The sequence below is a fragment of the Dasypus novemcinctus genome, chromosome X (genome assembly GCF_030445035.2).
Source record: "Dasypus novemcinctus isolate mDasNov1 chromosome X, mDasNov1.1.hap2, whole genome shotgun sequence".
Classification (NCBI taxonomy): domain Eukaryota; kingdom Metazoa; phylum Chordata; class Mammalia; order Cingulata; family Dasypodidae; genus Dasypus; species Dasypus novemcinctus.
Window position 1 is genome coordinate 74,742,232 of NC_080704.1, and position 18,340 is coordinate 74,760,571.

The window sequence follows — 18,340 nt, forward strand, 5'->3', positions numbered from 1 at the left end:
ATGGGTCTGTTATCTATTGCATAATAATGTTGTGGGGCCTGAGGAAGTACATGACAAGGGCTTGATACAGAGTAGACTGTAGCTTGACACTTCAAGGTCTGAAAGGTTTCTGTTCTTAAGTTTCCTTAGATTTGCAGTCGATAATATGAGCAATGGGTGTGGCTGCACCATCATGCCTGATGTGTTCAAGGATTGTTTCCACAACAAAACTGCAGCTGGAGACCATTTATACTAGACAATCTGCATACTTTATTGAAAGTCACATGAAGGGGCCCCAGGATCTCATTTATTTTCTGATGTCACATATGTATTTCATATAGGCGATCTTTTTAGTCCTCTCTTAATGTCCTTGGCAACAAGTTCTTTGTTTTCCCAGGAAAACAAAGGCTTTTCTTCGTTAAGAACATCTCTTTGACATATCTTGCTTCTCTCTGCAATTTTTAAAATTGTTTCTGAAGCCATTTTCTAGGCTCGTAATACATCAAGGCCACTTGTATGCAGCTACTTTAAAAGCAGTATCATTGATCTACATTCTCTCTCAAAGGCAATTTTTTCTAGTCAAAGAAATACTTCCTCTACTACTTTATGTGTTCTAGTTATTACATAATCAAGGAACATCTTGAAAAGGGAAGGAAGCTTCCCCTTGATAGGCAATTATTTCAGAAATATTATACATGATGCTATTTTATTACTGAAATCAAAGGCTGAATTTTGCCCCTTGGTGACTGTATACCTCCAACTTTCTTTTCTTAAAAGAAAAAAAACTTCCCAGCTGAAAAGTAATTCCTTCATTTCATAGGTAAATTTAAATGATACTTTATGAAACACTAGCAAATGAGTAAACCAAATGTGTAAGCTGGATCTGCATCCCCTCCCTCTCCTCCTTGCTTGCATTTCAATATTTTGTTAGGCAAGCAACAATCAAGAGTCATGGCAGTTTCAGTAACGTAGTCACTGTTCAAAGTCTGACAAAGGGAAACCTCAGTGGGGCAAAGGGAAAGCAGTAGTGGGTACAGATTCAGAGAAGCCTGGGTTCAAATTACAGTTCTGCTATCTACTTTTTGTGTGAACTTGAGCCCACACTTTATAGCCCTCTAGGCCATAATTATTTTACTTGTAAAATGAGAAGAGAACCTCTCTTGCACATCCAAAGAGAACCTACATTGCATGATTATTGTAAGGACTAAATGGGAAGTACCTAGCCCTTACCAGGTGCTTATTAAATACTAGTTACTTTGCTATCAATTGCCAGTTCAAGACTTATAGCTCACCCATTGTCAGTTTCTCTTACCCAACGGCCAATGAATGCTGATTATTTCCTATAGCTGCCATCTTCAGGTATCACCCTCTTTTTATAGCCTCTTCTGAATATCCATTAAGCCAGTGTCAAACAAGTCACATTCTGAGACAGTGTCCTTTGCCACAGAAGCCCTAACTCTTTAAATTTGAATTTCAATAGGCAGGTACTGAGGTTCTTTATTTGGCATTCTTTGGCAGAGCTAGCTAGTCACTATTCCTGGCCTCCAGCCAAACTGGTGGTCCCAACTCTCTAGGCCAAGCTCTTCAGCTATGGCCCAAGTCAACATATAGCAAACTCATGGTCATGTTCTGGGACACTACTTCCAATGGGATTGCAGTTGTTTTATCTGATTCTCAATAATCTTCCAATGTTTGTGGTGGTGATTATGGTATTTATACCCATGAAAACAATAGTTAAACCATATTTCTATCCTTTTTCAAAGGAACTGAGGTCCTACTGGCCATCTGTAGCCACCTGCCTCCTTCAGTTAGTCATCTAGTGGGAGAGAGCAGAGAGGCCACAACTCTAAGACCAGGAAGCACTTCCTGTGTGAGGATAGGAGGCCTCACAGAAACTCCCTTTGGGGGTGAACAGCAGGTAGAAAGGTGCCTATTTTGCTCTCTTTCTCCTTATTTATTTATTTTAGTAGTAGTAACTTGGTCTTTTGAGAGTTCAGACGTGAGGTGAGGGACTAAGTAGAGCTGAGAGTTCAATATGGCCACTTGGGCATGTCTTGATTTAGAATGGTTATCAAGTTTCCAGTCAATTGCTTTCAGAGAGGCTCTCAGTGTGTTTGGCCTATGGGTAACTAACTCACGAATAAATCATGTTTGGAGTTCAGTCATGAAAATACCTATTGTCTTTCAGTAACACTGCTTCAAAGGCTCCAAGTTGGTATGGACCTGTGTGTGCTCACTCCATTTATTTGTCTGTCTGGCTATCTATATAAATAGATATGCTTTTTCTTCAAAACTATAGTCAGTGCAATAACAGGGTCTTGCTAGAAAAGTGAGTAGTAGAGCCCTTTCTCTCACACTGTGCTGCATTATAATTAGAGACTCTGAAGACAGGCTATAATCCAGGCAGCTGGGTGGGTGCACAAGCACTGACACTCTCTCCAGCAGATATCCTTCAACAAACTAGAATCTAAAATGTCTATTCCTCATATTTCTGACCCACTACACCAATTTTGTTTTATTTCATTTCCAATTATTGAGGTGGTGAATGAAGGGGATTCAGGAATTATTTCTGGAATTTTTCCACTGTCAGCAAATGTGTGGAGCTCAGGAAAGGAGGTAAAAGCCAAGCTCTAAAAGAATGATGACAACTAAAGTCACTAATCATAAGGACCCTTGCTACATAAGTGTGATATAATACAAATGACCCTGAATAGAATCCTAGTGACTTGAGATATTGTCCTGCATGGCCACTTACAAGCTGGGCCTCAGTTTGCTCAACCTTAAATGAGGTGGTTGGACTAAATGACCTTGAGACGTCCTTCCAATCTAATACTTTATCAGTTGCAAAAGGAGCCTTTCATCTCAAGGGCTGTGGTGTTGACCTTTACTGAGTCACAAGCCCATTTGGAATTCAACAGAATGTTATGGATCATCTCCCCAGAAAAGACACACTGTCATAGAATTCTGGATAACTTTTAGGGGCTTCATGGAGGTTCTGAATCCATGAACATTGGGTTAAGAACCATTTCACTAGGGAGATAAAGTTCTTACATGCAGAAGGCAAACACAAGGCAACAGGGACAGCTGTCTGACCTAAATCCATCTTAACTTTTTCCAGCATTTGACCCAAAAATGGAACTTCTGCAGCACGAACACAATTTGCTTTTTTAAAAAAGAAACGTTTTCAGCTTTTGTTTCTTTCTTAATTGTTTGGAAAGGAAGCTGTTAGGAGAAAACAGGAGGGAAAATAATTCAAACAGACATAGGCTATGACATGCAAAACATGCTTTGAAGCTTTGTCCTAAGCAGCTGTATGCAGAAGCAGAAAGGCCACCTTCCTAAGTCTACCTGGAGGGGCAGTGAGGACCTCACCTATGATGTACCAAACAGGGTCTTGGCAACACATTGCAGTGCCAGAGCTCCAAAGTAGCACCAGTGTCTATATCCTCAGTAATATACATGCTAAGATTCTCCAATGTTTGGCAAGCATTACTATTCCCCTACCCCTAAGATAAGCAGTAGCCCTAACTCAGGTGGACTTTAGATCAGGGTAAGACCTCCGAGATCAGTCTTTAACTCAAAATATTTCTGAGTTCAATGGCCTTTTGTGAAAGCCAAAAAAAAAGAAGTTGAAAACTTGGCTTTCCTCTTCAACTCAGGTAAGTGAATAATTTGGTTTATGGAGAGGCTGGCTTGAGGGAGTCTAGCCATTCACAGTCTTATGGGAGAATAAGCAAGAGCTCTCCTAAAAGAACTCAAGATGGACCTTCTTAAGGGATGAAGACAGAATACAAAGGAGAAATAGGCACGTGTCTAGGACATGTGCCCTTATTTATGGCTTCCAAGAGCCCTGAAGATACAGGGCCAGTAATGAGCTGCTCTTCAGCACAAAATGACTCAGCACACAAGGGTTTGAAGAAGACCCTCTCAGAAGCTGGTAAGGGTCCTTTGAGGCCAAGGCTTTTAAAACCTGAAAGGAAAAGAAGAAAGTAGGGAATTAGCTAAGACTGGCCAAATATTTAATAGGCACTGAGAAGTGGGCCACCTCTTGGTAGTTAACGCTACTAAACCTATAACTGGTAGCTAATCTGACAACTGGTACCTAATCTTCTGAGCAGAAAGCCTGGCTGGGGAAATTCCCATACAACTCATATCCCATGAAATAGGCCTAAGATAGTACTATAATCAGGGATGAAGATTTTGTGCCTTTGGTCTTAACTCTGTCCCCAAAAGTCTACTTGGGGAAGCAGAAGCCTAATATTAGAACTTCTGAGATTACTCCCCTGCAGCATACCCCCTGCCTTTATGACCCTAGAATAACTCTAAACTTCCTTTTACTGGGACTTCACCTCCTTAAGGGCTGATAAAGAGAAGCTTATCTTTCCATGGACCTCTGAGGACTGACAGTGACAGGAAGGAGAAGGAAGGTTGGGAAGCATATGGAAAGCCAACCTCCAGACACCTGGATCTCATTTTTATATATATCAGTTCATGTCATGCCAACAGTCTGATAGTCAAATACTCAGAACTCCTTGGTAGACAGAGGAATTTCTCTGACCTTCATTATTCCTGTGAATTTAGCAAGTCACTTATTTCCTCTGAACGTTATTTGTTGTAATGAAACACATATTATCCTCCTTAGTTCTGGCATGTGATATAGATCAAATGAGATAACAGATGTGGAACTGTTTTGCATTAGACAAATATAAAGGATGACGTGTGAAGTTTCAGGTGGGTAAAACTGAAACAGTGATTTGGTCTGAAGCAATGAAATCCCTCTTCAGTTACTCAGGTTGACACCTTGACACCTGTGTCACCTGATACCAAAAGGGAGGTTACTGGTTTTCTTATAGATACAAAGGATGTTTGATTTGGATGGTTCTAACCTAATTTTACCGAGTGAGAAATTGAGGCTCAGAGAAGGAATTGGACTTGCCCAAAATGTCACAGATTATGATTCCTAATGAATTGAGTTCCAAGACAATTTGTAAAATTACATTATACTTTGGCTAAGGGAGTAGGAAAGGAAGGAAGAAGGAACTACAGAGAACCCCAGAATTGAAAGGTACTAAATTTAAAGAGCATGTAATTACAGGCTAAGGAACTGAGGCATGGAGGTGAGTACCCATCTGGACCTACATGGTATTTGGGTCCCTAAAGAAGATTTATGTGGAACAAAGTTTTGTAATTAGGAGTAGAGACTACATACCTGTGTCCTCAACTGTCATCTCTAGGAAGTCTGCCTTGAGAAGAACTGTGGGTAAAGGAGGAAAGCCATTTCATTAAGACTCTAGAAATCAGGACCAGATAGATAAAGCAAGGCCCTTCAAGGCCAAAGTTAAAGAGGCAATTTGCAAAATGGGGATGTGATTCTTCCTATCATCTAGCTCCATGCTTATAGGTTAGGGTGCTTCTCAGACAGGTTTCAGGTTTCTCTTTCTTTTTGTTCTCTCTTTCTCTCCTCCCCTCTTTCCTCTGCTCTACTCCTCTTCCCTTCCCCCTCCCATTCCTCTTCTATTCTCTTCTTTTTCTTCTCTTCTCATAGACATTTGGTTAAACCTGCCTTAAAAACTTCCTATATGAAAACCTTTATCTTCATACCATCAAAAAGAGAAATCTGGGGTCTTGATCTCATTTTCATCTCATTTATGATTGAACAAATGAGAAATTATTGTCTAAGGAGAATTTTGGCCCTATCTAGGGTTCCCTGTTCACTGCCAAGAAGAGCTAAGTTGACCTTCTGTGGAGAATCATGCCCTAGAGAGTCAACTTTCACAGGTTTAACTGGAGGAGGTCTACTCTACCCCAGCTCCACTGCTGGTAAAGTCTCATTGCTCTGCTTTTAACTGGTGACCTATAAGATTTACAACTCTATCATCTGCCAGGAAGTAAAATTTCAAACTCTCTGATAAGCAGCATGGAGCAAATTCAAAGAAGAGTCCCTGACCATTTCTCCAGGTATTGTAGTTCAAAGTGTCCAAAGTGCCAGGCTTTGGGCAGTCTGCACCAGCACCTAAGGAGTTTTAAAAACAAATGAACCAAACAAAAGGAAGGAAGGAAAGAAGGAAGGACAGACTGGAGGGAAGCGGGGGAAGGAGGGAGGGAAGAAAGAAGGACACTCAAAACAGAATAAAATTTAAAAAACAACAACGAACAAACAGATTCCCAGGTCCCATTCCTGGAGATTTTGTTTTACTATGTATAGAGTAGAAATCAGGAATCTGATTTTATTAACCTTATAGTTTTCCAGGTTATTTAGGCATGCATTCAGTTAAGAACTATTGCAAAAGTCTAATGTTTATCTCAGAAATGAGGGTTATGCTTACTGTAAGGATGTTTATATTAGAGTGTTATAATCTACATATCTCTGTCAGCTGCTCTTTTAGAATATAATAGGCTCTAAATAAGTACAATAATGAAAAGGAAGACTTATACTGCATGTAAAGTTTTTACAATAGTGCATGGTATATGTGTGCACACGTATGTGTGTCTGACAGAGGGAGAGGATCAGAGACACTGAGATGGATAAACAGTAAGACAAGAGACAACTGATACAAACAAAGACAGAGAGACACAGGAAGAGGAAAAGAAAAAAAAAGACAAAGAGCAAAACAAAAAGATAGAGAGGTAAAGACAGAGACAGAGAAACAAAGAAAAAGACGGGTAGGAAGGGACAGACAGAGATACATAGAGAGAACCAGTGTGAGAGAGACAAACAGAGACACAGAGTGACAAAGATAAAGAGGCACAGGGAGACAGGAGGCAGAGAGACATACAAGTACAGAGACACAGTGTGAGAGACAGAAAAACAGGAAGGCAGAGTTGGAGTGAGAGAAAGACAGTGACAGACATAGAGTGGCAGACAGAGAGCTACAGGGAGAAAGGAAAAGATAATGTGAGAGTAAGATCAAATGTGATGTTCAATACATTTATTAAAAAGTGATTTGGTTTCTCCTCTGTCACCTTTGTCTCTTACCTTCCTGTTTTCCGGGAAGCCGTTTCAAAAAACCTGGTCCTGGAAGCCACCCTGAAAACAGAAGCCAACCAAGTCACATGTGATTTGTGGAATAGATGTGAGAACGACTGGCCAATGGAGGAAAAGGAGACACTGAACCAGATGGGCTACTGATGCTAGGGTCTGCCTTTGTTGGCAAATGACCTGGATCTTAGGAGAATCCCAAACAGGTGGATGTGAACTGGTTCAGAATCCATAGGTACCTCTAAGACCACTGCTGGCACCCTTTCCTCTATTGGTACAGAACAGTATAAGTCTGTTGCCCTTTCAGTCTTTTTCTTTGGTGGGGGGGTGGGGAGAGATAAGTAAAACAGATCCTTAGTTTCTGAGCATAATTTTTGGCATTTTAAAGGTATACCTAGCTAATTAGTCAAAGCTGTGGAGACATTGTTCCTCCCCAGCCCCATTTTACAGTTGTGAAAAACAAGAAACACGAGAAAACAGGAAGATCAGAAGAAAGTACACCAAGAGAGAGGTTACAGTGATAGGCTGAGGAAAGTCAGTCAGGCTAATTGTGGCCAGGCAAGGCTGGCTCCTGAGAGCTGCTACTGCCCCTTTCCAGCTGCTCCTTCCCTCGAAGCTCAGTCCTACACTGCAAGAAGGTCTCTGGAGAACCTGAGTCATTTTGGAAGGTTTTAAAAAGTCAGACCCTTTGCTTACAAACAAAAAGTCTTAAAGCACAAAGATAAGGGACATATCTACTCATTAAATTACTTTCAAAACCAGTAGAAATAACAAGAAAATGAGAAAAACGTCCATGGCCAAGAGAGCATAAAATCAAAAGGTAATCATATCACCCTACAAAGTTCAGGGCAGTTAAGAAAATGGGTCTCCTAGGAGGTCCTAAGGCTCACAGTCTTCAGCTTTAGGCAAATCACTCAGCCTTGGATGTTGAACAAAACACTCCAAAGAGGGCTTGCCTGTGATATTGTCCTAGACTATGAGGGGAATGATGCCCTTGGAGTTGTGCACTGTACAACCTTCACAACCATATATGGTAATCCTGAAAGTATTCTTGGTTGCTGATAACAGGCCTTTTATTGTTGGATCAAGGTTGAGGAATAACCCTACTTACACAGATGATGGGATCTCCTCTGAATTTCCAGCCACTAAATCTGGCTTTTGGGGAGTAGTTCCCCGGCAGGGAGGGTCTGGAGGCCTCATTGGGGGACGGATGATGGTTGGCTTTTCTCCTGGAGGCCGCACTTTGCTGAAACTATCCGAGTCGCCTGGAAAAGAGAATGACACCAGGATCTTGGATGCTTAGCCCAAGGGAACACCTCCCATGAGCAGGCACCCAATAGTGGAGTTATCTGAGCCACCTCCCTTGGTCACCATTTCTTCTAGGTCATCAGCATTCTGGCTTTTTATTTTGCAATTCTTCCAGCATCTGTCACTATAGAGAGCCTGTGTTTGAACCTCAGGTCTGGAACTTCCTATTCGTGTGACCCTGGATGTGCCACATCAATTTGCTAAGTCTATTTCTTCATTTACAATAGCAAGATCATTGATACATTATTTTATGCAGCTAATGAGATGATTAAATGAGGCACTAATGTGTTTAGTACATACAGCAGGTACATGCACAATTGTGAATTTGAATTTTTTTAATTGTCCCAGCTACCATCGCAATCCAGGTTCTTCTCACTAGCCTTTTACCATCATAGCAGTCTCCTAACTTTTCTTCCTGTCTCCATCTCTCTATTTTCCAAGTAAGCCAGTAGAAAATAGATAAAAACAATAAAAAATGGTTCTGGCAGGTCTATAGTGAAACAAGTACATACACACATTGGTGGTGATACTGTAAACTGGACTTACTCTATCTAGGTAGCCATCAAGTATTCTGACACAATGTGGATGGAATGCATAATCATATACATGAAACAGTTCATACTTGTTGCTCTGGTAATTCCACTTTGGGGAACATGCCCCAAGAAATTTAATCCAAGAAAAAAAAACGTATAAGAAAAAGCTGATATTCTACTATGGAACTATCCTGACTAGTAATGGAAGAAATTGTAGCATAGATGTGGAGAAAGTGGTCACGGTAGTAGCTGAGGGCAGGGAGAGGGAAGAAGAGATATGATGTGGGGGCCTTTTTGGGACTTGGAGTTGTCCCAAATTATATTGCAGGGACAGATGCTAGACATTATATATCCTGCCATAACCCACTGAATGTATTGGGTGAGAGTGTAAACTACAATGTAAACCACTATCCATGTGGTGCAGCAGTGCTCCAAAATGTATTCACCAAATGTAATGAATGTACCACAATGATGAAAGAGGTTGTTGAGGTGGGAGGAGTGGGGTGAGGGGGGTGGGGGAACCTCTTATATTTTTTTAATATAACATTAAAAAAATAAAGAGATCGAAGAATTTTTTAAAAAGCGGTTGGCACAAAAACATGCATTTAACAGCAAAAAGGTAGACCCAATCCCAAAGCTTAAACAAGCCATTCAATTCTTACAAATATTTACAAAGGAACTATTCTGTATAAACTGACAAGGATTTGGACTAGGTCAGAACAAACCTATACATATGTATACATATGAAATAATACTAAGCAGAGAAGAAAAAGTTCACAATGAATACTCATGGTCTGGGGAAGACTTTGAAATATAATTATGTGCAACTAACTACACAAGGTTGTTAGTAGATCTTGTTATTCATTCCATTTTTTCCTACAAAAATGTTTAAGGTAAATGTAAAAATATTCAATTCAATCCATACAATACTGCTGTAAGATTTACTTTAAGTATTTTATACTGTTAGTCCTCTCCTTAAAGACACTTCCAATGGCTATAAAATGCATAGAATAAAGTCCAAACTCTTTACTTTAAATTCAAGACCCTCCATGAGCTGACCCCAAATCATCTTCCCAGACCCTAATCCTGGACTTTAACCCAACTAGCATCCTCACTGTCCTATCAAAGCATGTCCTTGAGTGTCACTACTAGGTGAAACAGTGTGGTATAATGGAAAGAACACACAGTCCAGAGTTGGACAGAACTGGCTATAAGACCTTGTTCTGCTACCTTACAGTTGTGGGACACTGGACAGTTACATTGTCTCTTTGACTCTCAGTTTTCTCATCTGGGAAATGGATATAATGAACCCTCCTTAAATGGTGGTTGTAAGGACGAAATTAAGTAGCCTATAGAGAGTACCTAGCATAGAGTAGGAGGCAGTTTTAAGATTAGACTCTGCCTTGCTTCTTGTCTGATATATGCCCCTGTTCTCATTTCTTATCTGTACTGTAACCACCCCTCAAATCTCACCCCTTTGACCACATGGAATTTCCACCATGCATATGCATATTGAGTGCTTATATATTTCCTTGTGGGGTTCGCTAGACTTTCTGATGAGTGGGACACATATGAAAAAGAAAAAATGATAATACAGAGCATGCATACAAGTTATGTCTCCCAATCTAGACTATATCTTACATTTCCAGACATACCACTCTCCCTGGTACCAGGCTTGCAGCAGAAAAATGATCAATTTGATAATAACGATCTTCTTTTTCTAACACACTTTACACTTTTCAAAGCACTGTTCTAATGATAACTATTTGATGTCCACAATAGTTATAGGGAGGAAAGGAGGGAAGAGTATATAGGTCTTACCACATTTTACAGAGTGAAGGAAACAGTTTCAGAAGGGTGAACTGACTCATTCACACTCACATTGTTCAAAAAGTGGTAGAGCAAGGATTGAAACCCTTATCTTCTGTTTCCCCATTCACCGTTCTCCCAGTGCTTGACGTTTTGTTATTATTAGTAAGATAAATTATAAATAATAATAGTATTACTATTATTACCAATAATAATAGTAATGATAATAAATAATGGTAAAAATATTAGCTACCTTTTTATTGAACACCTGCTCTGTTCCAGATACTGTGACACTCTACTAGGTGCTTTATGTGATTTTTGCTATTTAACATTGACTATAACCCTGCAAAGTAGAAAATATTATCCCTGTTCTACAGTTGAGAAAACAGGTTAAGGAAAGAGAAGGAATTTTATAGTTAACCTGCAATTGATCCAGGTGCATCTGATTCCTGAAGCCCATGTATTTCCAACTAATCGTGGTTCTCACCCCTGGCTACATGTTAGGAACATCCCAGGAGCATTAAAAATATACAAGCAGAAATTCGAGTTTACTTGATTGGGGTGGAAACCAGGCATAGGTGATTGTAAAAGCTCCTCAAGTGATGCTATGTGCAGCCAGGTTTGAGAACCCACTAGGCCACACGAAACTGCTTCCTCACTGAAGCTTAGAGATTGCCAGAGCCTGCAATACTGTCCCATTTCTACTGGTCATTGGAGGGGAGAATCTGACAAGGAGGATATGCTGCATTGCCAGAGCTAGAAAATATTTCTACCTGAAGCCATGTTCCTACTACACCTATCACTTTCCTTGGTAAGTGAATCAGGTAATACCTCCCCAATATGAACTCCATTCTTTCCCAAGTTACAGACACATCCAAATAGACATCAACTCAGGACCTTGTATTAACAAAAAACATCACTAGCCATGTGCCTTCATAGGCCCTTTATTTGGAGCTCCAACTTGATAACTCATTACAGGTCAAGTTTTGAAGTAGAAACAATGGGGGTCTTCTTGACTGAACTATCCCAATGTTGCTCTCGTTTGCCTCTAATCTCTTTCTCCCACAGTAAAGCCAAAATCGCAAACTGTGGAGGCAGTGATAGAAGAGTAATATAATTTTAAGTCAAAAGAACTGGATTCTAGTCTTGATACTAATACTAACTTCCTGTGTAACCTTTGGCAGATCACATCCCTTCACAAGGACTCAGTACTCCTCCTTTACAATATGGGTGCTGGACTGTTTAACAGCTCATTGAATCTATGATATAAGTCTACAACCTTCTATTTCTCCATTCTGAGTTGTAAAGTCATGCTCATGGGAAATAAGTATAAACAGTGTAATTCAGCACCCACATTAGAGAGCCAAACTTGGGTGTCAAAAGAAGAAAGTTAAGGTAGAGGTCCCTGGCCAGGACTGTCAGAAAGCTTCATTGAGGGAGTGGGACTTGATCTGGACCCTGAGGGTTGATGAAGAATCTTTCCTTGCTCATTCCCCTCAACAACAGCTCTGCTTCTTTATGGTGTTCGGCATGAGCAGAAAGAGGTTTAGTGTGGAGAGAGTAGCTCTGAGCTCTTTTATGCCATCTACATTTTAGGCTTAGGGCTTCTTATAACTCCAGAATGTAAAGAGTAGACATTTCGGGGGTGGAGTGTGGGGTATAAGGGAACCTCTTACATTTTTTAATGTAACATTTTTTGTGATCTATTTATCTTTAGAAAAAAAAGACAATTAAATTTTAAAAATTATTTTAAAAAAAAGGGTTCTGGGGAGGAGGTGTAGCTCAGTGGATGAGTGCCTGCTTGCCACATTTAATTCCCAGTACCTCCTCAAAAGAAATGAAATGGTTACGTATTTTGTCAAATGCATTTTCTACAATGATTGAGATGATCATGTGTTTATTTTCTTTGATTCTGCTGATATGGTGGATTACATTAATTGATTTTCTTATGTTGAACCAAATTTGCATATCAGGGATGAATAACACTTGATCATGGTTTATAATTCTTTTAATGCTCTGTTGTACTTGGTTTGCAAAGATGCAAATAAAAAAGACAAGACTATAGATATCCTACATGTTAATGTAGAAAGCATCTATGAGATCTAGTAGTAAGAAATGGTTTCATCAACTTTAAACCCAGAGCATGAACAATGACAGGAAAAATAAATAAATGGAATCTCCACAAAATTTAAAAAAACAGTAGACATTCCCATTTTCCACGCCTGCCATTTCCTGAGTGATTGTTACCTAGTAGCACTACCATTTCCATTTTAAAGAATAGTTGTATTCACACACCATATAATCCATTCAAAGTGTATAATCAATGGCTCTTGGTATAATCACAGAGTTGTGCATTCATCTCCACATTTTTTGTCTTTATTAGATTTTTATTTGATAATACACAATTACATTCTAAAAATGTACCAAGGAAGAAGAGAAAGACTCTCAAATCATCACCACAATTTGAGAACATTCTCACTGCTCCAAAAAGAAACATCCCATAACCCTTATACTTCCCTATTATTGACACTTAGCATTGGTGTAGTATCTTTGTTACAACTCATATAAGACTACTACAATTTTAGTGTTAACTATAGTCCATAGTTTGCATTAGCTGTTTTTTCCCATATATCCCCCATTATTAACCCCTTGTAATAGTGATGCACATTTATTCTTGTTCATGGAAGAACATTCTTACATTTCTACTATTAATCATGGTCATCCTCCACAAAAGGCTTCAGTATGTTATTCAGTCTCGTATTTCATCCTCTAGCTTTCCTTTTAGTGACACACGACCCTGAACTTTCCCTTTCAACCACAATCACACCCATAATTCAGTGGTGTTATTTACATTTACAATAATAGCACTACCATTTCTTGAACCTCTACTATATACCAGAGAATAGTATACCTATTCTCTATTAATCCCCACAAAAACCTTAGCTACATTGAAGGTATTGCATCCATTTAAGTTGAAAAAACTGGCTCAAAGAAGTGAAGTTGACTTAACTAAGATCATGTTGCTTGTAAGTAATGTCCCATAAAAGCAACTGATTGCTAACATTTAATGAGCACTCACAATGTCCTGGCATTTAATGATATAACCTTCATATTTATTACCTCATTTGATTGTTACAATAGTCCTATGGGCACATTTATTATTCTCAATAGACAAATGAAAAAACTAAAATAAGAAGGGTTGTAACTTTCCAAAGTTCCTACAGCTTGGAATAGGTAAAGCCAGAATTAAAGCTCACATCTGGGAGTCATGGATTTGTTTAAATATATTTTTATTAGAGAAGTTGTGAACCTAAAAACAACCATGCACATGTGTAGAATTCCCATATAACACCCCTCCACCAACACACTACTCTGCTGTGGAACATTTGTTATAGATTATGAGATAATATCATCAGACTATTACTGCTAACTATGGTCCATAGCATATATTTGCATACCTCCCTATTATTAACACAGTATATCTTTGGCATTGATGCAAGAATATTACAGTTTTGCTGTTAACTATAGTCCATAGTTACATTAATTGTATTTTTCCCATGCTTCTCCACATTTTTACCACCTTGTAATAGTAATTTACATTTGTTCTAGTTCATGGAAGGACATTCTTGTGTTAGTACTGTAAACCACAATCCTCAGCCACCTCTGGGTTCACTATGTTATTCAGTCCCTAAATTATTTTCTAGCTTTCTTTCAATTGAAGAGCCAGGGATTTTAACCACTAAGCTATTTACTAACTCTTGAGCCTACTGTCTTGCTACAAAACTGTACTTCCTTTTTATTTCTTTTTAACCTTGCACAACAATCTAGCTTTCACTACAAATTTAACTTCCCCCTCAAGCCAACTTGTTTTTCCCTCCCCACTCTCTCTAAAATGACCATGTCCAAAAGAATCTTAGCATTCATAGAATTTCTATGACCTGGTTGTCATCAGTTTTCAATTTTAAATAATTTTCTTATGCCTTTTCTTATATTCACCTATACCCAATCTGAGAGTACACAGTGGGAGAGATTGTTCCCTCTCATAGGTTTTCCCTTTTCTAGAATGATGTCTTTCTTTCTATTATACTCTTCCACGCTCACCTTAAAGCCTTCCTTCTTCCTTAACCATTAATTACTCTTGTGCATCAATTTGGAGTTAGGCTCAGGGAAAGGCAGAGAATAAAAACAAAGCACAGTAAATTATTAAAGTATAATGAGACCAAACAAGTAAATGTGGATAATGGCCAGCACAGCCCAATACTGCAAGAGCAAATCTGATGCTAAAACTTTTAGAGCAGATGTAAATGCCACTCATAGCATTAATCACCCTAGTGGAGAACTAATGACCCTATGGTTGAGCACGGCTTTACATGGTCCTTTTCTCCAAGACCAGGAGCATACCACCAGAATGCAGTACTTTCTCTTAAGTCATGACAGAGGAAATGAGCTAAAAAGGCCTCTAATGCCATATGTCACAGGGGCCCCAGTCTGTATAGTGCTCTCCACTTGCATCTCAGAACCGCAGGCAGAGTGAAAAGCTACTTGCCCTATATTCCTCCTGGAATTTGCTCTCAAACCCATTGGACCTGGGTCACACTGGACTGGGACTAGCTGCTTGCATGCCAGTCTCATCAAGAACCCTTGGAGGCCTTTCATTTTTATGTCTCCTGGTACCTAACAAAATGCCTGAATAAATACATGTAAATAGATAGGATATAGCATTCCCCCCATTTCCCTAAAGAAAATGCTAAGTTCCCCTATGGAAGCTACACCCATGTATTTTCCAAAATCTGGACTAGTAAGAGGCAGTAACATCAAATGAAGGCAGGAAGATAGATTTGTATAATTTTGCCTCCCCCACCCCCACCCCGCAAAATGAATGCTACTTAGAAAAACTTAAAAGGGAAGGTGACTAAAGCAACTAAAGAAATAAAAATATGGCAAAAGGAGAGTCCTGATCTTGGATCCAAGAACTTAGGTTCAGCCCCTAACTCCACCCCTTATAACCTGGGTGACTCTGGGTAAGTTGTTTCCTGTCTCTGAGGCTCAGTTTCCCTATCTGTGAAATAAGGAGAGTAAAACCTACCTCACAGACCTGTCACAATTATGAGATACAATAGACATCGAGAAAGTATCCAGCGTACCTAGATCAGAAAAGGGCCCTGATAAAGGTTAGTTTCCTCAAATAGTATACGAAGAAAAACCATGAGAGTAAACATGGCGGGTGTGAGGAAGCCAATCATTAGAGGGAAAAGAATAAAAATTCTATCAGCAAAAACTTTGATTTTATTGTAAAGTTTACTGCCAGGGAACAAAGTAACTAAACATGTATATTGCTTTTACTTTTTAAATTTTATTTTTGTCTTTTTTTAAAAGATACATAGATCACAAAAAAGTTACATTAAAAAATATAAGAGGTTTTATTTTTAATTGCTTAAAAATGTGGAGAATATCAAATCTACTAAAAATTGTTGGATTAATGGAAGAAGTGAAGATGGAGGGCAGGATTGTGGTACATTTGAGTCACAGAAGCAAAAAGGCTTGTGCAGGATGGCAGGCAAAGCCCTGGACAACAGAGCTGAAATGCAGTAATGACTGAAAGATGAGCAGATCACTGCCCTTAGATGAAGGTTTGCAAACTATGGCCTACGAGCTAAATCTCACCCACTGCCTGTTCTTATACTCCTGCAATCGCTGACCTTGCCATTCAGGCTGCTGGCCAGAATCACAGGCTAAGAAATGTCAGTTATAGCTCAGGGTCAGAGCTGTTGCTTAATTCATATAATTTGCTTTTGTTTAATTCATAATTGTTCTATTAATGCCATGGCATCTTATCATGGAGCAGTAGCCAAAATGAGGAGGGAGGTGGGAAATAAGGGGTGGAGAGGTAAAGATGGGCAAGGTTCAAAGAGGCAGGGTTCAGTTAATTTTACACTAAGACCAAAACTACCACAGTTCTGCTTTCTGTAGCCAAGTCCGGATGTATGGGGTTTGTAAAAAGCTGCGTAACATCAGCCTGTTGCTAACTGACTCAGGGCAGAAAGCAAAGCCATGCAGTGCTGTAGCTCAGATTTAGACAGTCTGGCTGACACTGGAAAGTCAGATCAGCATTTACATTAACTACTACCATTAGATCAGAGCTGCTGCCCTCAGGCAGCAGGGGTGGGTCTGTGGCGGAAGAGGAGGAAGGATTTAAATTTATAGCAGAAGATGGTAGTGAAGGGGGAACTGATAGGGAGGATTATGTTACCGTGGGGTTTGTACTGAGCTGATAAGATCTGGCAGATCTCAAAGCTTGGCCACATACAAGACAAACTTTACTGTGATAAATATAAGTTGAGTCAATCAACTCTTTACCAGATTGATTTGAAGGTCAATAAATGACTTATAAATTAAAGCAGATATCTACATAAAAGTCTGGACTTTTTTGGTTACTTCCTCTGAAAGGCAAATCTTAGGGAGGGGAGGAACAGGGAGGAGAGGATTAATAACATATTTTGAATGCTGATTATGTGCTAGACAGTTTGTTATTCCTTTTAACCAGAGCAATAACTGTGGGGTAAGCTGTTTCTTCCATTTTACAGATATGGAAACCAGGTGCAAAGTGATTAAATAACTTACCCGAACTCACATAGATTATCAGTGAATCAAGCCAGAAAATTCATAGAGTCAATTACTTAGTTGAAATCATATTGGAAGTCCAAAGAATAGCTTTTACTAAATTGTTTTCTGCAACAAGGTTAAGGTTGTCATATGAAACAATACATGGGAGAATTTTTTCCCTGCCCTCAAACAGGAGGTGTGCCTTACCTGAGCAACTGGCTTGTTTTTACATTCAGAACTTGGAATTATATAACCAATGAGGTTTCTCTACTTTTGTTGGGTTCTAGACTAAAGTTTGGAGCTAAATCTATGACACTGCTCCAGCAAATATGTAAAGCTAAATGGGAAAACAATTTGTATATTAATCCCGCTTTTGCCATCTCCCTGCTATCCTACATTTATTTTCCCTTTTGGCCCCATTTTTTCTTATCTATACTCTAGAATCTAAGGCAGAGTTCAGCAAACTTTTCATGTAAAGGACAAGACAGTAAATATTTTAGGCTTTGTAGGTCACAAGTTCTCTGTTGCTACTACTCAATTTTGTTGTATCATGAAAGCAGCCATAGACAATATATAAATGAATGGGCACAGCTGCATTCCAATAAAACTATATGGACACAAATTATAATTTCTATAATTTTCACATGTCACAAAATATTATTCTTCTTTTGATTTTTCCAACCATTTAAAAATGTAAAAACCATTCTGAACCTGCAGTCCTTATAAAAACAGGCAGTGGGCCCGATTTGACCTAGAGACCATAGCTTGCCAACCCTGATATAAACCTTAAGAGGATGAGCATCTATTAATAGTGTGTCTTATTTGCTCTTGTGTCCTCAGTACCTAGAATGGTGCCAGGCACACAGGAAAGACTCAATAAATACTTGTAGAATAAATTATTCTTACTTATCTTTAAACTTTTGATATTTTGCTGTTTGAGATACCTTGACTTCTTGTTGGAACAGGATAGAGTAAAAACACATACAGCGAGTTTTAGAAAGTCATCTAGCTAGAAAGCAAAAGAGCAAAGATTTGGATCCAAACCTTTCTGATACCAAAGCGCATATTCTTTCCATTATACCATACTATCTTTAAAGAATTATACTCCTCCCCCCTCCAAAAAAAATCC

The 18,340-nt window shown here is 39.1% G+C and overlaps 1 protein-coding gene across 2 annotated transcripts in view; it reads right to left on the reverse strand.

Moving 5' to 3' along the window:
• Nucleotides 1–225: 225 nt before the first annotated feature.
• OPHN1 (oligophrenin 1) overlaps nucleotides 226–18,340 on the reverse strand; it is a 540,428-nt gene continuing 522,313 nt past the window's right edge. For both annotated transcript variants that reach the window (XM_004482489.3, XM_004482488.3), the window contains 4 exons: nucleotides 8,070–8,223; nucleotides 6,956–7,006; nucleotides 5,189–5,233; nucleotides 226–3,949 (listed from right to left, as the gene is read on the reverse strand). In XM_004482489.3, coding sequence (XP_004482546.1) covers nucleotides 5,197–5,233; nucleotides 6,956–7,006; nucleotides 8,070–8,223 — 242 coding nt within the window. In that variant the 3' untranslated portion in view covers nucleotides 226–3,949; nucleotides 5,189–5,196. The remainder of the gene's footprint in view (nucleotides 3,950–5,188; nucleotides 5,234–6,955; nucleotides 7,007–8,069; nucleotides 8,224–18,340) is intronic.